The sequence below is a fragment of the Chanodichthys erythropterus genome, chromosome 12, assembly GCF_024489055.1.
Source record: "Chanodichthys erythropterus isolate Z2021 chromosome 12, ASM2448905v1, whole genome shotgun sequence".
NCBI classification, from domain to species: domain Eukaryota; kingdom Metazoa; phylum Chordata; class Actinopteri; order Cypriniformes; family Xenocyprididae; genus Chanodichthys; species Chanodichthys erythropterus.
The window spans coordinates 17,572,144-17,599,391 of record NC_090232.1 but is presented as its reverse complement, the minus strand read 5'-3'; the positions used below and the strand labels follow the sequence as shown (position 1 = coordinate 17,599,391).

Genomic DNA, 27,248 nt, shown 5'->3' with positions numbered 1-27,248 from the left:
GTGCTATATAAATAGACATTAACTTTTCAAAATTTCAATCTTTTTTCTATTTCTTTTTGAATAATATCTTTTTGGTTAAAGTGTATTTCAGCATTCATTGCTTTTCATGAATTAGCCTACATTACACATTTGCTTTGCGACCCTGATTAATGATTGACTGAAACAAAATCAATAGCCATTGATACCAGAAATTGAGACATACACTGCGCTTAGTGGTTAGTTATGGTACTTTGGAATGTAAAACAAATAAACAAACAAAAAACATTTTTATCTTACATATTTGCTCTTTGGCTCAACTCCTGTTGTGTGGAGAGACCGAGAGAGACACACCACCCATTCGTTCCCTCCCCCTAAACTGTCCACACACTGCACTTGCTGCCTCTTCCAGCTTCTGTCTTTAGTTTACCAAATATTGCTCGTAATGTGGTGCAGCAGAACAGCGCTCGGGAGACTGCAGAAGATCGCCCCGTGTACCGTCTCCGGATTTCATCGCGCGATGTCCGTGTTACCCAAAGTTTATGTGACGCGCAAGGTGCCGCCGGACGGACTGGACATTCTCCGCAAATCCGGACAGTAGGTTGAAGCAGTCACCATACACCAATTAGCTTCATAAATCCTGTTTTTAATTCCACGCTGATTATATATATATATATATATATATATATATATATATATATATATATATATATATATATATATATATATTTTTTTTTTTTTTTTTTTTTTTTTTTTGCGTAAAATGTAGGTTATCATAGGCCTATTTAGACCCTTTTCTGACCGTAAAGTTTATAAATAAATAGGCTAAATATTTTTTTCTAAATAGCCTACTGATTGAGCAACACAACGTCAAAAATGTGATTTTTAATGCTGATTCTAATGGGTAGCCTAACACTTCACAATAAGGTTTCATTTAGATTAGTTAACTACATTAGTGAACATAAAGTAACAATGAACAATATTTCTATCTGTTACTTACATTTGTTATTCTTAGTTAATGTTAATTTCAACATTTACTAATAGGCTTCTATTTAGATCAAAAGCAGGCCTAGCTGTTAACATGGCAACTGAACAATTGCACTTTTTTACTAACATTAACAATGGTTAAACGCGCTAAAGAGGATCTTTTCGTCGACTGAGAAACCAAAGACTGTTAGTGAGTTTTCGAAATGAGTGCATTTTTAAGAACAACCCCCCTCCTTTCGAGGGAACGCCTCCCAAAACTCGTGCACGAGTATTGGAACATGAGTATTTACCACCGGCATTCGCTGTGTCGTGTTAGTGGATTGTTATGTCGGACTCACTGCAGGTAACTCATAATCTGCAGTTCCTGTCTCCTGACAAAAACATTGCATGCGGCACCTGTGGAGTGTGGAAAGTTACTGGAGTGCGCCGCCACGCTCGTCTCTCACAAGGAACATCACGGCAGTGATTGACAAGCCAGAGGGCCAATCATCGCGTAAACGATTGGCTGATATTTTTTAAGGCCCTACCTCGTGCATAAATGATGTATATTTATATTATTAATTCTTTCAGTGCACCTAATAAATAGTCTTTTATCAGTTAGTAAAGCTAGTTTCAAGTAATATTGCAAAAATGTATAAAACAAAACATCCTCTTTAGCACCTTTAATAAATGCTATGGAAATATTGCTAATTGCTGTTACCATATTAACATATGTTAACAAATTAGACCTTATTGTAAAGTGTTACCAATAGCTTTATCAAAAAATGAAGGTGTAGTGACATTTTAACTTTGTTCTGTGAACTTGTTTTGACAGTGACTTTTGTGTGAACTGTGCTTCATATATTACTAAACTATTGACTATAGACAATGGATGTTTTTGCCCGTGAAATTTCACCATAACTGTGTATTTGAGTGGCCTTTTTGACCACAAAATATCTTTGGCCCAACATCAAGGTACTCTTCACACCAACACATAATATTTTTTTGCTTATTCAGAGTTACTGAAAAACTGATCATCTTGATTAAAACATTGTCTCTAGAAATGTAATTAATTATATTTACGTGTAAGCCTATGTAACATGGACACGGCCAAGTTTAGCTCACTAAAGCAGTAATAAGGTACATATTTTCCAAACCAAACACTTGTTCAACATTCATCTGCTAAGTTGAAGATAAGTAGCCTAACTGAGGGGGGAAAAGTTAATACAAAACCAACTAGCTGAGCATTCGCATTCTGAACATTACTCACGGACTCATTTCTATTTTTGGGCTCAAGAAAACAAAAAATATCATCTTTTGACAGTCTGCCATTTCAATCTGTTCAACTTTGTTTTGAGAATCAGTTTTAATCAGTTAATGGAGATTTAATCAATGAACTGCTCTCTTCTCATTTCACACTCTTCATAACCTTCTCTCAATTCTATCCACACAAACCCAGAGTGCAGTTTGAGATGTGGGACTCTGATGACCCTGTGCCCCGAGTGGAGCTGCTGAAGAAGGTCAAAGGTTGTGATGGAATACTGTGTGTACTCACAGAGAAGATTGATGCACAGCTATTGGACGCTGCAGGTTAGCTTGCAATGCATGATCATTAGGTTGGAACAAAAGCAGACAAATTAAGAGACGTGTGTGTTTCAATTATGCAGGTCCAAATCTAAAAGTCCTCAGCACCATGTCAGTGGGCTTTGATCATCTTTCTCTGGATGAACTCAAGAAACGGTCAGTTGTGTGAGTAAATTTAGATATGAATTTCTTGAAATGTGCTTTGTTTACGTGGGCTTTTGTGTTTCCAGGGGAATCCGTGTAGGATATACTCCGGATGTACTGACTGACGCTGTGGCTGAACTGACTGTTGCCCTGTTACTCGCTACATCCAGAAGACTCATTGAGGCTACACATGAGGCTAAAACGTACTAAAACTAACAGAACTCACACATTTGATGGTTAATCATGCATTGATCCATACTGATTTATAATTGTGCTTAGGGGTGGCTGGGGTACTTGGAGAACTTTATGGCTGTGCGGGCATGAACTAGCAAACAGCACAGTTGGCATTTTGGGACTTGGGAGGATTGGTAAGGAATAGAGTGGCCTTATGACTCTATATAATTTTTGAATGATTTATTAGTTCAGGGTGATGGTTAAATTGAGGTTGTGTGGTGTATATATGTGTGTAGGTGTGGCTATCGCCGAGCGTCTGAAGGCATTTAAGGTAAAGAAGTTCATCTACACAGATGTAGAGCCGAGACCTGAGCTGGCAAAAATGATAGAGGCAGAATATGGTAGGAAGATCTCAGAACCTTCACAGAACCTTCATGAGAGTTTGCGTTACAAGGTAGCAAACAAATGAACGGTGTGTGTGTGTATGATCAGTCTCTTTAGATGAGTTGGCCAAGCAGTCTGATTTCCTGGCCATATGCTGTGCTCTGACTCCAGAGACTCATGGGATCTGCAATTGGAATCTCTTCTCCAAGATGAAGAAAAATGCCATCTTCATCAATACAAGCAGGTAATGCTACTGTAATACATCCTTTCAAGTGTTATTTTCATTATTTATTTACCATTATAGTATTTATTAATATTTTGAATTAGCTTTTATTGTTATATTTGTTATATAACTTTTAGTAATCTTTATGTGCTTTTATTAGTTTATTTATATATTTCAATTTAGCTTTAGTTATTTTTATTTCAGTTTTAAAGGTCCCGTTCTTCGTGATCCCATGTTTCAAACATTAGTTAGTGTGTAATGTTGTTGTTAGAGTATAAATAAAATCTGTAAAATTTTAAAGCTCAAAGTTCAATGCCAAGCGAGATATTTTATTTAACAGAAGTCGCCTACATCGAACGGCCAGTTTGGACTACATTCCTCTACTTCCTTCTTTAATGACGTCACTAAAACAGTTTTTTGACTAACCTCCGCCCACAGGAATACACAAAAAAGGGGGCGTGCACTTGTTGCGCTCCCACGGAGAAGAGCAAGAGTTGCGTTTGTAGAGTGTGTTTGTCGCCATGTCGTTGAAACGCTATTATTTTCATCCCGCAGTCCAATCACCTTTGTTTGGCCTTCCCAGGTACGCTGTACTTAGAGATCAATGGTTACAATTTATGTTTAACTCGGTTCCCGAAAATTATAACTGTGGTATCCTTACTGCAATAGTTAATGTTGGGCTGCAGTGCACATAATGGCCACAAGAGGGGACTATGTTTATGTATATGGCTGTTTTCCGTATGAGGTACTCTTCTGAGTGAGTGCTAATGTTGTACATTTTCTGTCGCTGCTTGTGAAGATTAAAGAGTTCAGTCTCTCGGGAATTATTGTCTTTTGTGTTCATTCGGCACAACACCACAATAATCCGCATGTAAAACTATGTGCAGCACACGTTATGGTAAGAGGCGTGACCTTTCCGGGCAAGGAGCGCTAAGCTGCTGTCGAATCACAACACAGGAACCGCTGGCACAATCAGAACTCGTTACGTATTTCTGAAGGAGGGACTTCATAGAACAAGGAAGTCATCAGCCCGTTTTTATGACAGTGGAAACAGCGGTATACAGATAAGTAAATTATGTGAAAAATACTGTGTTTTTTACACGCGAAACATGAACACATGTTATATTGCACACTATAAACACAATCAAAGCTTCAAAAAAACACGAAAAACGGGACCTTTAATAATTTTAGTACTTCAACCTTATTTCAGTTAGTTGCCATGTTTTTAAAGTTTAAATGTGTTAAAGAGGATGTTTTGTTTTATACATTTTTGCAATATTACTGGAAACTGTCTTTACTATTTGATAAAAGACTATTTATTAGGTGCACTGAAAGTAATAATATTAATATACATCATCTGTGCACGAGGTAGGGCCTTAAAAACATCAGCCAATTGTTTACTCAATCATTGCGTAAACGATTGGCCCTCTGGCTTGCCAATCACTGCCATGACGTTCCTTGTGAGAGACGAGCGCGGCTGCGCGCTCCAGTAACTTTCCACACTTCACAGGCGCCGCATGCAATGTTTTTGTCAGGAGACAGGAGTAACAACTGCAGATTATGAGTTACCTGCGGTGAGTCCGACATAACGAATCCACTAACACGACACAGCAAATGCCGGTGGTAAACACTCGTGTTCCAATGCGAGTGTTTATGAGTTTTGGGAGGCGTTCCTTCGAAGGAGGGGGGGTTGTTCTTACGCATGCACTCATTTCAAAAACTCAGTAACAGTATTTGGTTTCTCAGTTGATGAAAAGATCCTCTTTAGCACCTTTAAGCGTCATCTAATATTTATATTTTATTTCAGCTTTATTTCAATTAACTAAAGTGATTTTAGTTTTAGTCAACAATAACAATACTGATTCTTTCTACATTTCTAATACAAATTTGAAGTTTTATAAATTGACATTAATGTATTATGAACAAACATTAACAATGAACAATAGTATATTTAAAAGTTAATATTAAATCATCAAGATGCACACATGCAAAAAGTTAAAATGTACACTTGTTTTGTTTTTTATGGAATATTGCAGTATTTATAAATGATTTATCCCTACAAATATATTTTTTTAATTTATGTGCCCTCATAATCTTTCAAATAAATCCCTTCCCATTTGCAGCAACATTTCTTCTCTTCTTTGAAGACGCATTTACTGGCACAAGGGCGGGAAAACCTGTCACTCATATGAGATCACAGCAATAGCAAGCATTCCAACAATCCAATCAATTCCTGATAGACAAAAACAAGTCCCGCCCTACATATATTTTCTTGTTCATGAAACCATTTTACTCTGGGGAGTGGGGAGGAGAAGACTATTGCAACTTCCTTTTCATGCCAAGTGAGCACTGGTGAATGGTGCATGACATATGGGCATCTTTAATACACCCTGTATAAAGATATACATCACTGCCACTTTTGGAATAGTAGCCTCAAAAAAAAAAAGCATCAAAATTTACTAATTTATAAGATTAATTAAACATTCACTTCAAAGTAACATAACCACAGTACTGGTTTATACCAGTATTTTCAGAAAGGTCCTTGACTGCATGACTCTGTGTTGTTCTTGTAAAGAGGGGGAGTGGTCAATCAGGAGGATCTGTATGAAGCCCTGTCCACTGGTCTGATTGCTGGAGCCGGGCTTGATGTCACCACACCTGAACCGCTGCCCACACACCATCCTCTCTTCACACTCAAAAACTGTGGTAAGCAGTGTGCCTAATGCCTGTGTGCATGTATGTATTTTATGTATTTGATTCAGGTCTTCTCTGAAAACTTTTGAGTATTCTGTGTTTATGTTTGTATTTGCAGTGATTCTTCCCCACATTGCCAGTGCTTCCTATACGACACGGAACGCCATGTCTGCTCTTGCTGCCAATAACCTGCTGACTGGACTAAGAGGAGAACCCATGCCTAAAGAACTTAAACTGTAGAAAGAGACACCATAGAACCAATTAATGGAATAGTTCTTGCCAGAGTGAAAATTGTGTCTTTATTTACTCGCCTTCCTGTTGTTCCAAACCTGTATGCTATTTGTTTTTTTCAAGGAATTTTTGAAAAATCTTCACAGCTCTTTTCTAAACAACAGTTTACAGTGACCACAGCTCCAAAAAAGGCCAAATTAATTACTTTCATATTAAGGCCTATAACTGATAAATGGCCTATATTAATATCCTATTTTATTTTGTCTAAGTGGATTAAAAATAAACCACTAACAATTTAAACTAAATGCCTTAAATGTGTTATATATATATATATATATATATATTATATATATAAAATTGTGATGCTCATTATATATCCCTACAAAAAAAAAAATAATAAAAATAATAATTCACCACAAATTTAGCCCATAAATGTCATATAAATAAGAAGCTACCTGGACATAGTTTACTAGACATAATATAACTGGACATAACAGCAAATGGGTTAAGTATATAGAGACAGAAATGTCATTTTGTGTGAACTTTCCCTTTAAAATAATGCAGAACCCACGTTTGTGTTCTAACATCAAAAGACCAGTGTTTGAGAGTACACAGACAAGGTTCACAGTCTGAGATCAATGATCTACAAAGAGCAAACTCAGCAAAGACCAGCAAGATCCATGCAAGTCTTTAGGTTCTTAAATATTTCGCAAGTTTAGTACTTTTTAGTCTTCCCTTTTCAAACCGGACAAAAACAAACACATTAATGAAAAGACAGAGAGAATGTCTAGTATTCTTCATGATTTTATTTACCTAATTTTTTTTAAACCAGTAGAAAAAAGGAGTGTTCTAACAATGTGCGATTAATAGCCATTACACAAACTCACATTAATTCCTTCACTTTTGGCATCTCTAGATCTGAAAAAAAAAAAAAAAAAAAAATCATTGCGATTTGTGATTCAATTAATTTAAAGAAACAGTCCTCTATGACTACTGTTACAGTTAACACATGATATGTACATACATTTAAGGTCATCTTTTTTGTGACAAATAATGTGTAAACTGAAAGTTTAAACTGGTTTTGAATTTCCGATATCCCCAGTATATTTTGATTATACTAGAAATGATGTAACAGAACTGTTGCATAAACACTCATGTTTTAAGATTCATAAAAAAAAAGAAAATATACAATTTCAATCATTTGAAAAAAATAAAAGTACAATTAATTTATAAACTTAAATGTCTCCATTTTGTTTTAGATTAATGTGCAGTCTTCAGTAAGGGGTTAGGTTATGATTCTCCATATTCAGTACCTTCAAGTTAATCCAATCAAACAAGATTTCATATAGGGGCAATATTTAGCATAAAACCATTACCATGTTACCATAAAAGGCATTTCTATAGTCAAATAAAAGATGGCATAAATAAAATGCAAAAATCTACAGTAAGATAGCTTATTTACAGGTTGGAATGTGTTTATAAAAGCAGCTTTTAAATCTTAATGGTTATACTTAGAGTATTTAAGGACTCCTCTCAGTACAGCATCAAACACATGACAGAAGACAACACTTCTCACAAAATACTACGACAAGACTAATATAATATTAACTCTTAACAGTATCCATAAACAACCACTAATACAAAGACTGAACATCTATTTTTATTTACAGCAAATTACGGACTGGTTTTAAAATCCTATGATTACTTACTCCATAAACCATAAAACATTACAGACTTAAAGACTGAAGGTGCAATTTTTACATAGAAGTTCATTTTCTTTCACTAACATTCGCTCTGTGCTCTGGAAGGTCAAGAGGCACATGAATGTATTAACACCCTTTTCTAAAGTGACAACCTGACTAATAGCTACCACTTGATTTTGCTCAAATTCTTTAATATGAACGTAACCACCAAGCATGTGCTTGAGTTAATATGGAAAATGAGTAGCCATAAACATTGTAGTCAATTCTCTCAGTACTAATAGCAGTTTCAGCCACAGAGGCATCAATGTAAGCTTTACCAGAAGCAAAACAAGCTGAAAGTCCATCTATGCAATGCTTTGTTTATGCTTTCTATCCGCACAGCCTTTTTCTATTGTATCCGAATGTTCTTATATTGATAAAGGCACAAATACACAGTGCTATAAGTCAAAATGTTCCTACATTCACCTCTTCTGTGCAAAAGGGAATAGTTTTAATTTTGAACATATTATCACAGTAATATTTTCAAAAATACAAGATAATAACTGCGGTCCATAGAAACACCACATAGTGCTTAATCATTAGGTGTTAGTATTAGTTAGGTGTTAATTAGTTTAGACATCTGGGCAACAAGGCTTTCATCACTTTTGATTTATTTCCACATATGGTCAGCCATACTTGTTTCACAATTTGCCTTATAATAGAAGGCATATTATTTGACCTTTTAACCGTAAAAGTGTACCAGTAGTGATTCTGGTAGGCTACTCATCTATTAAACCATTTGCTACATATCAGCGGTGTTCCAAAACCTTGCAAGCTTACAACCAAGACAGTTTTTCTTAATGTGAAGGCTGATGATTCTGCCCAAATTCTAAAGCAGAATCACATGTACCCTGCACGTCAAAGGCAATACCAGAATGCATTGCGCCAAGCTCACTGGAAGAAAATGCATCCAAAATGGATGCATGATTATAAATATACTGAAAAAATACTGATTTAAAAAAAAAAAAAAATGCTATTTAGCAACATTCTAACATCAAACCAAGATGATGCACTCATATTACTATTAATGAGAGAAAGTGCAATGCAAAATGTGATGGAATAAGTCCCATCCTTCTAAATAAAAGACCCAATTGGCAATCGGCTTAGAATAGACCATGCGCACTGGTACCAACCTAAAATCTTTTTTGAAACGTTTTAGCACTATTTAAGCTTAAGAATTAACATTTAGACAGCTCATAACAGATTCTGTAAAACATATGAATTATTTAAATGTGAGAGGGGATATCAAGTTGACAGGACTTGATCTAGGAAAATAGCTGCCAAATACAGCTGCTGAGTGAACTGACATTTAAAGGGTCTTCTATCTTAAAAGAGGGCTTTACGTCAAAGTCCACTGGAATCAACTTTTAAGTTATACACAGGCCCTAAAGGGACATGGTAATGGGGGAAAATTAATTAGGTAAAAAATTATATTTCAGTGCTTTCGTGTTAGCTCACAAAAAGTTTTGCTTTCCTCCAAGAAACTTTGCATTCTCTCGCAAAAGGTTTCTGTTTGCCTGAGAAACTTTGCATTAGCGGACACAAAAGCATTGAAACATAAGTTTGCAAGTAAATACAAAGTTTCTCAGGGGAATGAAATGAAAACTTTTGCAAGAACACCACATTTTTGCAAGGGAATCCAAACGTTTTGTACGAAAATGCAACTTTTTTTAGGAGGGGCAAAAAAACGTTTCACGAGTGATGCAAGCAGCATTTAAATATTTTTTCCTCCCATAACCATCTCACTTTAGTGCAAGGATGGGCAACTCCGGTCCTTCGGGATTACAAGAAAATTACAGGCAGGGGTGTTTGATTAGGGATAGAGCAAAACTGGCTAGTGGTCCTCAAGGACTGGAGCTGCTCATTCCTGCCTTTGGAGCTCTGAAACGTTAAGCATTATGTGTGGCGCACAAAGCAACTGCCTATGTTCCAATGTAAAGTTCCATTTCAGTTAGGATGCTGCCTTAGAAGGCAGTGGACAGCCAGGCAGCTCGCTTGGTTTTGGAACACCGCTTGAAGCAGTGGTTCTCATCTTTTTAGACAATTTTTGAAGGCCCACCTATTTAAGCTGACATGTACTTCTATACTAATAAAGTAAAAAATTGAAGTTTAATGTTGTACATCTTTATTCTAAGTATCGAGATTGTTAATATAACTCAATTTCAATCATTTTAAGGGTTTCCCGGAAGTTTGCAAATTCACCTAGTGGGCCCCGGCTCCCTGGTTGAGAACCACTGGCCTAATGGTAAACAGAAGCAAAAATACTTCAACAATACACAGCTGACAATACAACACTAACTTCCATAGAGGGACTGAAAGTCAAAGCTTCTGATCATCATGATCCAGGATTCAGCTACTAAGGTTCAGTCTGACATCTGCTTGCAATGCTTAGAGCAGACCTCTCAATTATCATTCTTTTAAAAATATTTCACAGTGAAACCTAACGGGATAGTACACACAAAAAAAGAAAATTCTCATGTTGTTCCAAACCTGTATGAATTTCTTTCTTCAGCTGAACACAAAAGATGATATTTTGAAAAACTGTATTTGTCCATAATATTAAAACTGATGTTTACTGTATGGACCAACAAGAAAAACAATCATACACACTTACTTTAAAAAAAAAAAAAAAAAATCTGTGTTCTGCAGAAGAAAGCAAGTCAGGTTAGTTTTTTGGGTGAGCTATCCATTTAATTTGTACCATCAACGGCATGTTAATTGGAAGCATGTTAACAACATACAACAGTGTTGAAACAAAGTTACTAGAGCTACTGTAATGGTGGATGTGGGATTATGGTGTACGGGTCTGCCCACACAGAAGAGAAACTGACTGGTGGCCACCGGTCATCCTTGTATGGCATCTTTGGAGAGACTGCGAATGTGATGAATTAGAGCAGGGCATTAGACATATCACTGTTCTGCCATCGTAAGCAGGTTGTTTTTGAGTGCTTGTACAAGTGACTGGACTGACTAAAGCGTTTGCCACATTTCAGACAGGCATACGGGCGCTCTCCCGTATGAACTCTGATGTGTTTCTTGCAGTCCGTCAGGGTGAGGAACGTCTTACAGCAGATCTTGCAGGCATACTTCCTGGCGCCTTCCACCACTAGCACGTTGTGCTCGGATAGTGCCTTTTTACACTTTGACAGAACATCTGCAGAGGCTCTTGTCAACTGTGGTAGAGGGTTCAAGTTGGAGCTGCCACCGTTTTGACCCACATTGACAGAACCCTCAAAGTTTACTCCATTAAGAAGCATTGAGGAGGAAGAGGACGAGGAAGCAACGTCAAGTTGCTGAGGGCCATCTGCAAGCGTTGAAGCACCCCCTGGCGGAACTTTGGGAGCGATGCGCCGGTATGAGTGGCACCCTGCAGCGCCACCCCTGGATGAACGAGGGAAGGTCTGCAATCCCAAAATGTTGCGCTGGAACTCGAGCGCAAGCTGGTCCACCGATCCACCACGTGACGGCGTTAATGAAGAGGATGATGCTATTCCATCATGCAGTGGCCGTAGAAGGAGGGACTCTGGCTGCAAGTCAGAGCAGACCTGCGCCTCGCCTGGAAGAAGGTGCAGAGAGGAAGATGCAGTGTTGATGGAATCAGTAGGGAGGAAGAAGCGAGCAGAATCGTGGTCTGCTTGAAACTCTCCGGTTGTAGTGTTGGGAACATTATCAACACTATGGGCAAGGTTGGATGATGGCCCTCTGCCAGCAAAGGCCTTTGTGCTGAGGAAACTGGAGATATGCAATCCGGAAGAGGGCTCCAGAGCATCACTGCAGGAGAGGTCCTCTCCTCTTCCTCTGTCTTCCGCTGCTCCTAATCCCTTGTTCCCTTTAATCAATAGCTCAGAGCTGGGCTGGGGATCGGAGAAGCTGCGCTCGCTGCCCTCTGGACTCAGCTCCAGCTTTTCTCCAACTGGCTCCACCTGAGGAAACATCACATTATTACTAAGTAGGGGTGGACAATATGATGAAAATTTTATATCATGATACGAGTAATTTTATTTCACGGTAAATTATATCACAATATAGTTATTTTTGCTTTAAATAAGGTTATCTCAAAATTGTTTTTGCTTTTTCTTTACCATTGAAATTTTATTAATTCCTGTCACCATTTCCAATATCACAAAAATCGAATACTACCCTTTAAAAAAAAAAAACTAAACTAAAATCGAGCTTACTGAAGACAAGTAAACAGTGATAAAGAAAGAACAAAAAAACGAATAATTACAACCATACAGGAAAACTACAATAGAACATAGACACAAATGAAATAGACCTATCTGAAAAACTTCAAGCACTAGATAGGCCTATATAGAAATACCACATAAATTGTTTAAAGTAATCAAATATATATAAACACTGTAAATTAAATATACATTTATTCCTATTAAAGTTACAAAAGTGATTCAGTCAAAAGTAGTGAGAAATTCTCTCTTTTTTGTTGCTTGATTAACATCAATAACAACAGCAGGTAAATTTGGATGCTGTCACTTTAAGACCAACTGCACGGATCCAATATACTCGTGTTTTTGTTCTCAATGGTTTACATTCACTAATACATAAATGACTGTTTACTTGCAAAGACATGGTCACTTTGACATATAAGTGTTTGTGTTTGACTATTCAAACCCAATTAGTTGTCAAAAAGCACTCCGTTCAGTTCTCACACGCGGCTTCGTGTGTGCGTCTCTCAGGCAGTGCTGAGAAACTCTCTGACAGCACGTGCATATAGCGAAATGAGTTGTCTTTTGTTGCTTACTATGCTTCAATGGTTTAAAATCACTTGCTTTTAAACTGAAATACTTTAAAACGCATATAAACGATAAGCTTTTGTGACTGCGTACTAGCACAGCAATGTCACGTGAGTGTAACCGCGATAAATAAGACAGTCCAAAATCTCTACTAATCAATATATTAATCGTGTCTCATCTGAATCTGTTTATCGCCCACTCAAATTACAAAGTACTAACTACTTAAGAGTATTTTTTACAAAGTACTAGTACTTACTAATACTAAGTATGTACTAAGTAGGTACTAGTATTTACTAGATATTTACCAAGTCCATCTTCGTAACACCCTGGCAACTATTTTCTAAGTAGGCAATACGCATAAAAGTATGGCTCCTATCTACTATAATGGTCAAAAAAAAAAAAAAAAAAAATCGTCAAACAGTAAAAAATTGTGAAATATTATTATTAATAACTGTTTTCTTTTGAACAATATATGAAGAAAATCATAAATTACAGCATTTCCTTTTGAAAATGGTTATAGATCTACAATGAATATTACTTTTTCTAATATGGAAAGGTATGTGGTTTGTTTCATGAGGAAATTCAGGAACCAAAATACTAACTTAGCTGGGACAATCTGGCAAAACACTCACAAATCATGTGTGCCTAAAAATCCAGTAACAAAATATGTTACAGTCCCACTAGCTTAGTATCAAAAACAATTACCTGGTCACTCCCTTCTGCCTGAGAGGTAACATCGCTAGTCTCATCGACAGCCTCGGGAGAACTCAGTGGCTCACTCTTCACCACGACCTGCATGTGCTGCTGCTGCTCCTCTTCTTCCTCACCTCCAGTCTTTATCTTTATCTTGATCCCCTCACTATGGTGATGGCTCGCATCAGGGTACTCCTCTTTATGCGGCAACAGCAACGTTTTTTCTGGTCCTGCTCCCCTGCCTCCATCTGACTGGCTGGGAAGTTGCATGTCTTCATGGGTCAGTCCCCTTCGGTACTCATCTTGCTCTAGCAAACCTCCATCATCCCCCGGAATGACCCCAGCAATGACCTCATCCACCATCTTACTGTGGGAATCTGGAGACAGAAGCTCCTCTCCACCCTCTCGGCCCTCTGATTCCCCCACAATCCCCTCCATCTGTGAGGAGAGGCGCGGCCTCCCCCGCTCCGGAGGGATCATAGACAAGGGCTGTTTGCGCTTCAGGAAGCGGCGTGTCGGGTGAGAACCATGCTGATCCACTAACCCGCTACCGCACCCTGAACCCGTTCTCCTCCCGGTCCCTGTTCCCCCATCTTCAGCCCCACTCAGGGCAGAACTGACCAAGCTTAAACCGAGCTGTTGCAGCAGAAATGAGCGCTGGAGATGAGAGTTTGCAGCCGCTGCTGCTTGTTGCTGCTCAGCGTGATGCTGACCACCACGGTCTGCCGGCGGAGACATGGGCAGAGTGCGAGTCGTAAGGTAGTGCTTACAGGCTTTCACCACAGCATTTAGATGCAGATGAGAAGCAGCCAACAAGACATCCATAACGTTACTCTCTCCTAGCATCAGCGTGGATGTGTACATCATGTCCATGAGAGCAGCAAATGCTTCAGCTGTCACCACCTCTGAGTCCAGGTGGATCATCCTAGTGCTGGCGTCTCCCTCGGCAGCAGTAAACAGGGCTCGGAAATGCGTACTGCAGGCGGAAAGCACAGCGCGGTGGGCCTTGAAATGACGGCTGCCTACCATGATCACACAGTCACACAGCTGTCCATGCAGCCGCTGGTAGTTCAACTGCTGGAAGATCTGCTCAAAGTGCCCTGGGAAATCCATGACCTGAGAACAAATAAGGAATAGATATGTCAGAGAAATGTTAAGATGAGGAACTATTTAATGCTCAAGAAATACACTGTAAATACATTTTTACTGTTTTACAGTACATTTTTGAGGTTGTAAATAAAACAGGATTATTGGAGTATGTCTTGCAAAAAAGTACTTCAGGTTTTTACTTCACAATTTCACATTTCATTTAATGTGTTACTTGCCTTTTGTTTTGTAATTATTTGAAATTTACTAGCAAAATTGTTGAAAATTGTTTATACGCTACAATTTTTCAGTGCAGACATAATCCAGCATAGCGTATACAGAATCAGAATTCTAAGCATACCTGTCAACCTCCCTGTTTTTTCCCAGGATTCTTCCGTATTTTACCATTCTATCCCGTCATCATCCCGTTTAAATATTTTCCAGTATTTCTCCCGTATTTTTAATCTTTCTATAAAAAAAAAAAAAAATCCCACTGGGTGTGTTTGATATGTTTGCTACATTTCCCTCCGGTAAAGCAGGTGGCAGTATATAGAACATTAGCTGTTTTATTTAAACACATTTAAAAACGGCCACAGGCCGACCAAAGTGCTGTACAACAATTAGAAAATATATACATAAATTATGCAAGAAACAATTAAAAACAACAAAAAGAGAAATATACACACATACATACACACACACACACACACAAACACATATATAAGTGAGAAAAGATGAGTTCAGGCATGATTTGAACTCAGATAAACTGGAAGCCATTCTAATAGAATTAGGAAGATTGTTACAAAGTGTAGGGCCAGCCACTTCAAAAGCTCGATTACCCCTTGTCTTTAGGCGGGTTCTGGGATTCTTAAGGAGTAATTTGCCATCCGATCTTAGTCCTCTCACCGGAGTGTAAGGGTGAAGTAGGTTAGTCAGATAAGGAGGAGTTAGATTATTTAAAGCTTTATAAACAAGTAGTAAGATTTTATACTCAATTCTGTAATGGGTAGGCAACCAGTGTAGAGATCTCAAGAGGGGCGTAATGTGATCGATTTTTTTACGTCCCTTCAGAAATCATTTTGAAACACTTGTAGTCTAGAAATTTGGGTCTTTGAGATACCGTAATACAGGGGTTGCAATAGTCCAGCCGTGATGTAATGAAGGCATGGACTGCAATCTCTAAAGAGCCCACCGAAAGGAAAGATTTCATTTTTGAAAGAGAACGAAGATAGAAAAAACTTGAACCAACAACAGTGCAGATTTGTTTGTCAAATTTCAAGCAGTTGTCAATTACCACACCCAGATTCCTCACATGGGGAGAGATAAATGAATTTAATGACTCAAGATCAATTTGATTTTGTGTTCTTGAGTCAGTAGGGCTGAAGACAATAACGTTCCCTTTCGATACTACACTCCATACTGCTTCATCTGCCGTTTACGCAAGACGCAACGGGGAAACTCGTTTTCACCATTGGTTCGTTTAGTTTAAGAAAACGAACCAATGACGGCGCGGTGAACTGATTCATTCTCTTTCAGCGACGCAGATCACATCTCTTCGTTGATCCCGAGACTTGAAACCACCTACAACTGCAAGCAGCTGGAATTCGCCACTGATCAGCTCACCTCTCCTCTGCTCGCCTCTCTCTGTTACAGCTTGCCGCTCTCAAGCAGACTCATGATATACAATCTGAAAGAGCATATTTCTCCAATGTTTGTTGTAAATGCCCAATCTCTTAGCGTGTCACTTGCCAACCATGCTCCCCACAAGTCGCGTTCATTGAGGCTGTGCGTTCTCACTACAAGGGCACGAGAACGGCGTTCTCCCTTAATACTAAATGGAGACCCATAACTATTTTGTCTAAAGAGCTTTATTCATGAATATTTATGCAACCTATCACCCCGTTCTGTTCCGAGTGCTGGAGCATCTGTTTGTTAGCACTGGGCCCACTAAAGTTCCCGCGCCCATGCAATTTATTGCTGTCATAGCAGCCAGATTACGAGTGTCGGGTCCCCTTGCAGTGACCCATCGCTCAAATCAATTTAACCCCTTGCCACACTGGCTGAGGCCTGGCAGGCCATCCCTGGAGTGTCAAAATTGGTACTGGGTGTAGAAAAGTCAGGGTTATGTACCAGAATGCTTAAAAGGGACTTGTTATTCAATAGAGTGGTCCAAACCTCTGTAGAGTGCAAGGACATGCACGTCCTGCGCTCCGAGGTAAACACTTTGTCAGCAAAAGGAACCATAGAAGTGGTTCTCCCAGCATTAAGCGAGTCAGGCTTCTACAGATGATAATTCCTCCTTCCCAAAAAGGATCTCAGGCCCATCCTCGATCTCAGATGCTTGAATTGGGCCCTGATAAAGCACTCATTCAAAATGATCACTGGTTCTTTTCCCTGGATCTGAAAGATGCTTACTTTCACATCCAGATAGCCCCCATCACAGACAATTCTTGAGGTTCGCCTTCAAAGGGGTGGCCTATCTCTGGCTCCTCTAATTTTTTACAAAGTGCGTAAATGCGGCTCTCTCCCCTCTGAGACAGATGGGCGTACACATACTCAACTACCGCGACAACTGGCTCATTCTGGCCCAGTCGGAGATGGAGCTGCTGTCACACAGGTCCCTCCTCCTCAGCCACTTAAAGTGCTTGGGGCTCAGGGTCAATTTTCCCAAGAGCTCATTATCTCCCAGCCAACGCATCTCGTTCTGGTGATAATTCTCGACTCGACTTGAATCACAGCTGTAGTCTCGGCAGAGCGATCCCTGGCCATTCAGCAGCTCACAGAATCTTTTACGCCCGGAACCACTCTGCTGCTCAGATCATTTCAGAAAATGCTAGGTCTCATGGGCTCAGCATCACCAGCCCTGCAGTTGGGTTTACAACCTTATGCACCCACTGCAGTTCTGGCAGGTCCCGCCCCGAGCCTGGCAGTATGGTCGTTGCTTGCTCAAGGTGAACCAGGTGTGAGTTGCAACCCTGGCTCCTTGGATGAACCCGTGCTGGTACAAACAGGGTGTGGCTGTAGGGACTATGTGCATGAGGAAAGTCATTTTCACATTTTCACAAAGTCATTTTCTGCCCTCATATAATTTTTTTTTTTCATTAAGTTCAAATAAGTTCATTTATGTTTGTGTTAAATATTTTCTTATTCCTTGGGCTTCACTTTCTGACTTTCGCTGTGTCTTGGGATTTTTCCATTGTGCAGCTCATGTGCCTACCTAGACAAAACAACATGACACTCTCACACGTAACCAGAAGTTGAAGACACACACACATTTACGCACATACATTTCTTATTTGTTATTATATTTTGTGAAATGCCATACATGGTAAGGTTTACATGGTAAGTCATATGATTGGATGCTCAAGCCATCCTGGAGATTGTTGTTTAACCTATGTCTATAAATATGACCCTTCTTCCTGAATAAATCTGAGAATGCTTTGTACCACACTTGATCGGTGTCTGCTTGGTCATTCTCCCGAGATCTCGCGCTGCTGCTGCCACACATCACAGGGGTTGAGGCGCCTGTTTCTTAACTGATGACTGGAATTACAAATATTCTACCTATTACTGAGATTTTGATCTAACAGTTTGTATATCAAGAGCAGGAACATGTTTGTGTGCATTTTGTTAGTGATTTCCCTGGAAAGTAGAGTCAGGTGATAGCATGTCTGAAGACTCAACACAACGTTCCTCAGCATGATTTCAAAAACAACAGGTTTCAGTGCTAGGTTGCTTAACTCAAATTAACGTCAACTGGATGTTTCATTTGCGTTATATCCGTGCACTATCGCGACTCGCGAGTCATGCTCTCGCTGATATCTGATGCAAGGAAAGTTTGAGTTTGAGCCATAGACTGTAAAAAAAAAAAAAATGGTTTGAGCGTGCGCATCTAAAGAAGAGCAAGGCCATTTGTGCTCGCGCATCACTTGGATGCGCTATTGAAGTTTGCCATTAAAATATCGCCATAGAAACGGCCTTAAATAAACTATAAAAAAGGGTTAAGATAGTGTCTGAAAGCTCCAATCGATTTTTTTATTGGTTAAAATCAAGCGGCAACATCCCTTGTGTCTCTTGTGAAGCCAATACGGAAGTGACTTAAACTGCGATTCATCGACTGGCCGCTACGGACAGGCTCCAAAAGAGAGCAGAATCTCATTGAGTCCCATGTTAAATTGACCAAGTTTATAGCAGAAAAATCCATGTTTACAAGTTGGTTCAAATTGTGGTTTTGGTCTATACTGCTAATTTTGCCCTTCATGACAACTCTGAGGGGGATGAATTTTTTTTTAAAACTCATCCGTTTAAATTATATTAAGCCTTAAAGTTCTGCATAATTAAGGGCATGGTCACTTGAGTGACAGGTAGATTGCCGCTGCTGTCTGTGAGCAGTCATGTTACCTCAGCTGCTAATTCCAGTCGCTGAATTTGGGATCTCAGCCATATTTGTGTTTTTGTCTCGATTATTTTATACAATTATAAAATATGGCTTGCTGCATAATATTCGAGACTGATGTCTGTGTAGATGTGCATGCATGCGGAAGATAAACAACTCACGTTGTTGGATCGTGGCATTGGCTGAAAGTTTTGGTTGTGAGATTTACTACAATGACAATGGTGGGAGGATATCAAAATCCGACGGCACTGCTTGGATATTAAAACAAACTGCTGCACTATTTTGAAAAAAAAATACTTTGGACACGGGCTCATTTGTTTGTTAGATATGATCGTATACAGTTTTACAATAAACGCTGCTCAGATTACATCCTTTCTTGAAGAACGATGACAGAGAGCAGATCATTCAGAAGAAATGTGATGCAAACAATGGACAATATATAAATCTTTCATGGACAAAAAGTACCGTTTTGTTTTGCAATGGACACTCATATTTCACCCAAGTGCCACAGATTGGATTCATCTCGCGATCTCTATTTATTTGATTTTCCATGTTGTTATTTGCACACCCAACATTACTGGTGTTGGAGCACCTATATCTTAAAAAAAAAAACAAAAAAAAAAACACCTTTTCTAATGATAAAACTTATCTTCATTAATATTTTAGATCGTATCTAAGATATATAGATAGTTCCTTTGCCTGCTAACATGTTCATGTCGAGCTAGGCGGGCGTGGTTTCAGCAACCAGTCACATCAGCTCAAACCACCTCCCCGCCTCTTTAACCATTTTCAGTTATCCGGGAGTGACGTGTGGTGACGCGCAGCTAAGATGGAAGCGGCCTCATTTTCGCTTCAAAACCGCTGTTCGGAAGTCTACGGGTGACATTTAACCATTCAGTCTATGGTTAAAATCAATGGAGAATATCTTGTATTTTTCCGTGGGTGCTCCAGCCCTCCAGCCCCTATGCCAGAATGCATCTCGCACTAACCAGCAAACAGTAAAGGAGAAAACCCGCTTAATTTAAACATATTACTGTTATCATGTCATGATGTAGTTTTAAGAGCTTTTCAGGCGAGAATGTACTGATTTAAAGCTCAAATTTGTGGTTTATTGAAGAAGATAACGTCAGATCAAATTTTCAAAGAGGCGCTATCAGAGTTGTGAGATCCAGGCGATCATCGGGCGCACATGTACCAATCTCTGCATGTACCCAGCAGAGTACAGCCTTACCTCGGCTAGTCCTTCTGATGTTTGCCACTGGCTCTGATGTCTGTAGTGGTTAAACATGAGATAATTCGTCTTTTGTATATCTAACGGTTGATCTTTGGTCTCATGAATCTATAATTTGTTCCGTGGCAAATCGTTTTGGCTGAGGGCAAAGTGACGTTTCATAACTTTATATATTTAGGCTATTTAACTTGATTTGGCTATTTAACTTAAGCCTACTAGAGTGCCGACATTGTACGCTTGACTGAATTGTTTGCTTTATATTATTTTACCTTTTATAATGGCTATTATTGATCATTAAAACTGACAAGTTTTATGTTATATTTCATTTTATTACACTGAAGATAATCAGAGTATGAACATATATTAAAATGTTGAATATTTTTGAAATGTAAACGAAAAGAGGCAGGGTGGTTTAACATTTCATTTTGTTATAAATACTATAGGCTATATGCAGACATTGAAGATAATCAATGAATGCGTTGCCTGAACCTCATTTGTGAGTCTATTAAAGGTTTTTTGTTTGTTTGTTTTAAATAAAACGAAAAGAGGCAGAGTGGTGTTTTATAACACCTCGTTTTATTGTGTTCCCTAAAATATACATAAAGAGATAACCGGAGAAGCCAGAGTGAGCTGAGTGACGTTCACTAATCCCTATATAGTGTATGGCATTTGAGTGCACTATATCTGCAAGGAGTGAACAAAATGAAGTGAGTAAATTCGGATGCTAACGTATACAGCTGGAGAAAATTTCCCTCATTTACAAATCCCAATGTTGACAGGTATGCTTCTAAGGGTTTGTGGACTAAAGTGATAACACAATGGTGAGTAGAAAAAAAAAAAACATTTACAGGGAATCCTTTTCATTTTGGCTTATTCATATTGGTTTATTATTGGTTTTCTACAGACATAAATATAAAATGTAAAAAATAGTGCTTAATATGCAAGCAAATGAGAAATATTTCCAAAAAATCCAAATAAAGACTTAAACGTAGCAATATTGTAAAAAAAAAACAACAGGCAATATATCAATTAATCTTATATTTTATACATGCAACAAACACCAACACATTTTTCTATCCTGGTGTAGCAAACACACTAAATCTGATTAAAGCACATAATATAGTAAATAACAAATGACTCAAAACAATCAATGGTTTACTGAAAGATTATTCGTTTTAACTAACCACACCCCTCATTCTCCTAAAAGGGAGAAGAGAAAAAACACAACTACATATGGAACACCAGTCTGGATTTCCTATAGTGTCCTACAGTACATAATGATAATAATTTCTAAAAGAAATGTAAAAGTGTGCAGATGGTGTATTTGGTTTGAGGTTCTTAACAGACATGGTTGACTCAGAAAAAGTGTCTGTGATGCAGATCAAGCAATTTCAGAAAATTCATTCATAAACCAACACTTCAAGCGGTCATGCAATAATAGCCTTTTATTAACCTTCTACCATTTGTCACAACTACTAATTATGTGAGACTGTCTAACCTGACTGCCTGTGCTTCTGGTTATTATTTGTCCGACACACTGTATTTTGAAATAAAGGAATGTTACAGAGATGCAATAATAATTACAACAATTATTATTATTATTATTATTATTATTATTAGGGGCCAAGCACCGAAGGTACAAAGACACCTGTTCTTGTAATTCTTCCTTCTTTCGCTCTTGAAGTCTATGGCAGCCCATAGAACCACCTCCGGGAAAATTATGAAATTTGGCACACAAGATAGTTGGCAGACTGAACATTAACCACAGCAAATTAGGAGTCTCTTATACTGGCATTGCCATTATTTTTAACCTTTAGTATTGCCATTCTATCATAGCACCAATATACCGTGCAACCCTACAGTCCACCATTTTGAATTTCATTGAAAACCTACTTTTTCAAACTCCTCCTAGAGTGTTGGTCTCATTTTAACCATAATCGGCTTTTATCATCTTCAGACCATGCCAGGAAAAAGTTATTAAAAGCTTCTTGATTGACCCAACTGTTCTCAAATAACACATCAACAAATTTGATGGCATGGTGCCAAGCTGATTCTGAGGCTGTAAAGGCCCATGTAGAGGCCCTGCATTTTCTGCATTCTGCAGGCGGTCTGGCGGAAGCTAGTCATTTTACTTTATAACGTGTTAAATATGAATATTTTTCTTACACAAATGCATCGCTTCTCTTCAGAAGGCCTTTATTAACCCCCCAGAGCTGTGTGGAGTACATTTATGATGGATGGATGTACTTTTTCGAGTTTCAAACAGGTGGTTTCCAAGCACAGCCATTATAAAGCTTAGGAGCATCAGGGTGATTATTAATAATTAATTGTATTAATATTAATTGTATTCGTCTGAAAGAAGAAAGTCATATACACCTAGAATGGCTTGAGGGTGAGTAAATCATGGAGTAATTTTCATTTTGACATATTGACACCATAGACTGATTGACACCAAACTCCTCAGACTGACCACACAACATCAATTTGGTAACACCACCACCTATTGGTCAAAAGTGATAAGCAATTTAATCTTATTTCAAGTGATTGTATTTGTTATTTTTCAGCCATTTTGACTAAAATAATCTAAAAATTTTGCAGTAACTTAGTTGTTTAGTTGCTCTGAAGCTCCCATGCATGCTTGCTTTTTTTTGTGCATGGTCCAGTAATTGCTGCTTACAACTATATTTACAATCGTTATTATATTATTATTTATTATTGAATGTCCCATAAAAGAAAAACAGTATAATGGTAACTAACAATAGTTTACAGCAAAATACCACATTTACTACAATCTACAGTAAACCTACTACACAATATGATGTCTCCACCTTATCATCACATTAAAAACAGTAAGAATCTTTCAGAATCTCTCTGCCATCTTGTTTGATTACTTTTTTATGGCTATTTTATGGCAGTAACTGTACAGCGGAAGCTATGGTTACCATGGTGAATTCTGCAAGTGGTAAAGTTATCAGCACATCTACTGACCATCATCAGTAGTTTGCGTTAAACTAAATCAGAGAAGAGCGAAACATTTGCGTCAAAACTCCAGTATGACACAAAAATGTCATTTACATCCTTTTCAAACATAAAGTCACTAGTTAACACAATAAATCCGAACGTTCCGCAAAATAAGACAAAGAACGACTTTAATGTAAAGCTTGTTTGGGTGTCCTATTAACACATTTTATGTGTACAAAAGGAAAACGATTCATATGCAGAGATGCGATCTGACTGATATCAGCTCATAGTTTAAAGGTGCAATTAACAAATTAAGCAAGTAACGTTAGTTATGCTGGATGATCGATGCTACTCTGTTAGCTGCTAGCTCAGTTATCTCACATAGTCCAGAAACACACTTACTTTTCACGTCTATCTCAGGCGTCTTCAGAGAGTCCGGGTTTGTCCTCTTGTTACCATCCAAAAATACATGCAAAAACTGCCCATGATAGTTAGCCTATGGAGTTAGACATACAATAAAGACGGGTCAGGGGAGACCGCATCAGCTGCCCAGGCGCGTCTTCATATCTAGGAGCAACATGAACACGAATCTCATTCCGCCACCTACTGTACTGGAGAGGGTCTGAATAGCGCTTTTAAAGAAATAGTTTACCAAAAATTAAAATCCTGCCATCATTTACTCACCTTCATGTAGTTTTCATACCTGTATTACTTTCTACCTTCTGCGAGAAGATATTTGGAAGATTATTGGTATACAAGATTTTGGTTACCACTGACTTCGACTGTATAGCCTACAAATTAAAAAATCCAAGTAATCTGATTGGATTTTGGCTATCGAATTGGATCAAATCTTGAAAAGGGGTTGTTCAAAAAGATAAAGGGATTTTGAAATCAGATTAGATCACAAAATCCAATCTTGGTTTTGATCTGGATAAAATCATCAAAACTGTTAGCAAGATTGGGATACATTTGATCAAAAAAATCTGGATTAGACTGATCCCATCAGAAGGGTGGATTTCAGGAACAAAATGTTATAAAACTTACAAAAATACATTTTTATCATGTAATATACATACACAAACATTATATATATATATATTGCTCTTGATTAATTAAACTGTTAAAGTATAATTAGAAGTAGACATCAGGCTACATATTTAGCCTTTCGGTAACCTACTGTTTTTGGTGCTATAAAATAACCCTCAAACAGCTGTAAACATCAAACAGAAGTATTATATTTGACTCAAAGTGTTTTTAATCACGGTTTGTAAACTACATTGCCGCAATTATAAGAGATGAGACAGTCAAAAGCTCTAACCTCCACGTCACAACGTCACAGGCAGAATCCTGTATAATAGCGAGTGAAACTCTCTCGTGCTCAGAGTTTAACCAGCTTTATACGGTGTCACTTCAATTCTGGTCTTGGAGACGCACCGCTCTGCACATTTTCTATCTCTCTTATCTGACACACTCAGTTCAATTCATGGAGCATTTAACGAGCTGGGACCAGGATTGAAAACCACTGTCTTCCACTGAAGCACCCGAAGCGACAAGCTGCTTTATATCTCCACAGCAGTGAAGATCACCAGAAGAGCAAGAAAAGTTTGCTCAGAGGGTGATGGAGGGTCTCTGAGTTCTGCTCTCTCACGGGATAGCTGTTTTGGACGGTGCTAGGTGGTGTTGGGAGGTGTCCCACCACACTTAATCTATGGAAATGACCCACGGCGTCAAGGTGGTGTGGCTCTCTCACTCCCTCAGCACCTTTGACCAGGTGAAGCACTCTTACTCTTACAGCGAAAACCTGCTTTATATCTCTCACAGCAGTGAACATCAATAGTGTAAGCTTCGCTAAGTGGGTGTCGGATGGGGTCTACTTCAGTGGTGTAGTCCTAAAAAAAATAAGTGGTGTACTATTACCCCCCCCCCCCCCAAAAAAAAAATACAAAAAAAATACAAAAACACAAGTAATTGTATTTTATGTTGTTGTTCACTAGTAACATGCTTCATTAAAAACAAATAAATACAGTGCATTCTAAAATTGGTTGACATTTTTAATGCTTTACAGTTTGACTATTATTTAAACATGTTGCTTTGGAATTATATTCACTGTGAAAAGTGATATCTGAAATTAAAGTTTCATTTTATTCAAAAGGGTGTTAAAAAAGCCAATTATTCGAAATCTAATTTATTAACATTATAAAAATGTGGTCACAAACAAACAAAAACAGTAATCAGGCTGAATGAAAATTTAAACCACTCTCTGTCAGTAGGTGGCGCTTATGGAGCAGCAGAAATAGAGCTGTTTCCCCGGTAACCTCTGTAAACTCAGTTTTATATTATTTATGACTATGTAAGTGTATCAGTTTGACAGAATTGTCTACTTCATTGTGTTATAAGAAGTCAAACTATCATTTTCCATTATAAAAGCATTTGTTATGAAAAAATAGCCTATACACATAGCCTATAGAAACAAGATGTCACAGATGTAATATAAATCTAGTGAATTCCCTTAATAGGTTATAAATTCTACAAGTTAGCCAAATTTACCATAATTACTATAAAACTATATAAATTCTAATAAGGGAGGGTCATGAATAGTTTAAAAAGCTCCCTAATAATTGTTGGGGCAAGATTTGTCGTCCTCTTTTCAGTCTTTTGTTCATTTTGTCCATCAGTCTAGATCACGTTTGACTTTCTCTATAGCGTTATAAAGTGTTTAACTCTCAATAGAATTCAAATGGATCGCACATTTTATCATCAGTGTCGGGATGGCTCGTGGAAATCTTTTCACACTTTTGGAGCTTAATAAGATTCATAGTAGCAGCCTAGTATGTTTCGCTTTTGATTCGCGCACTAATGCATTAAATACACTCTAAGAAGAAAAGGTTCAAAAATGAACCTTTTAAGGTTCCTGGCGATTGCAACTGTGGGGGAACCTTAAAGGTTCATTTTTGAACCTTTTTAAAAAGGTTCTAATTGGAACCTTGACTTAAAGGTGCATTAAAGCCTCATTAAGGTTCCATTTTGAACCTTTTCCTTTTAGATAGCAATAACATATATTCATAATAATTATTAAAATATAATATAAATTATACATTAACTATATGTCTTATATATAACTTATATAACTATATCTTAATCCCATTTCAAAACATTGAATACAGAACACAATGATTGTCTATAAAATGTTTAATACATAAATATAATGAGCACAGGCACCAATGGACAGAAAAAAGGAATATTGTTTTTTATCATTGAAATAAATAAATAATCAAATAAATCATTTCATTCATTTATCTATAAATTTCCATCAACCTTTAACAGAATGTAGCTGAATATCTATAATTTTTATATTATTTTTAATCATTTAATTTATATATACTTTTTAAGATAATGTTTAAACAGGACATTACACAGGACATTTTTATTTTTCAAAGAATGTTAGAGTGTTTCTCGGCTTTGAAGCATATTCAAGGTTGAAGATGAAGTACATTGTGGTGACCTGGTCATATCGTCTACTTCACAGACCTTCTCCCCTTGCATCATTATTTCTAAAACAGACTGCATCCAAGGCACATCCATTTACAGTATATGCAGCACAGGGTTGGGTGTACGTGGTTCCTAAACAAGAAGAGAATAATGTTATATTCAATATAATATGTATGTATTCAATATAAACGTATTAAATGATACATAATTTCCATTATTATTTGCTTTTAAGTCATAATTTGAAATACAATTTTACTCACAACTGAGGGGACATTAAGGGCTGGATATCATAATATTTCCTTTGTGGAGTGATGTTTCATATAGTCTGTCCTCTCACTCTTTGTCCGTGTCATTTAGTCCTCTAAAAGGATTTGGTGATCTCCAAGCATTTGGTTTTCATTTTATCCAAGTGGATCCCAATGCGTTAATGATCTTCTCCTGAATAAATCTACCCACAAAAACATGTCTGCTATTCTTAAAAAACTTAAGTTGATTCTGTCTGGGACACTTACCCCAACTGCCC

General features: G+C 37.9%; 2 protein-coding genes across 2 annotated transcripts; one reads left to right on the top strand and one right to left on the bottom strand.

The window, feature by feature from the left end:
* The first annotated feature begins 308 nt into the window (after positions 1 to 308).
* grhprb (glyoxylate reductase/hydroxypyruvate reductase b) lies at positions 309 to 7,357 on the top strand. The gene is made up of 9 exons (XM_067405298.1): positions 309 to 573; positions 2,402 to 2,532; positions 2,610 to 2,682; positions 2,757 to 2,873; positions 2,950 to 3,038; positions 3,141 to 3,245; positions 3,337 to 3,472; positions 6,027 to 6,157; positions 6,264 to 7,357. The coding sequence occupies exons 1-9, from the start codon at positions 422 to 424 to the stop codon at positions 6,383 to 6,385; spliced, it is 1,056 nt and encodes a 351-aa protein (XP_067261399.1). The 5' UTR covers positions 309 to 421; the 3' UTR covers positions 6,386 to 7,357.
* Positions 7,358 to 7,492: 135 nt separating this feature from the next.
* On the bottom strand, positions 7,493 to 23,788 carry LOC137033148 (zinc finger and BTB domain-containing protein 5). The gene is made up of 3 exons (XM_067405297.1): positions 23,639 to 23,788; positions 13,575 to 14,678; positions 7,493 to 12,041 (listed from the first exon to the last, which is right to left on the bottom strand). Exons 2-3 carry the CDS (start codon positions 14,673 to 14,675, stop codon positions 11,007 to 11,009), a joined length of 2,136 nt encoding a protein of 711 aa, XP_067261398.1. The 5' UTR covers positions 14,676 to 14,678; positions 23,639 to 23,788; the 3' UTR covers positions 7,493 to 11,006.
* Between the last annotated feature and the right edge of the window lie 3,460 nt (positions 23,789 to 27,248).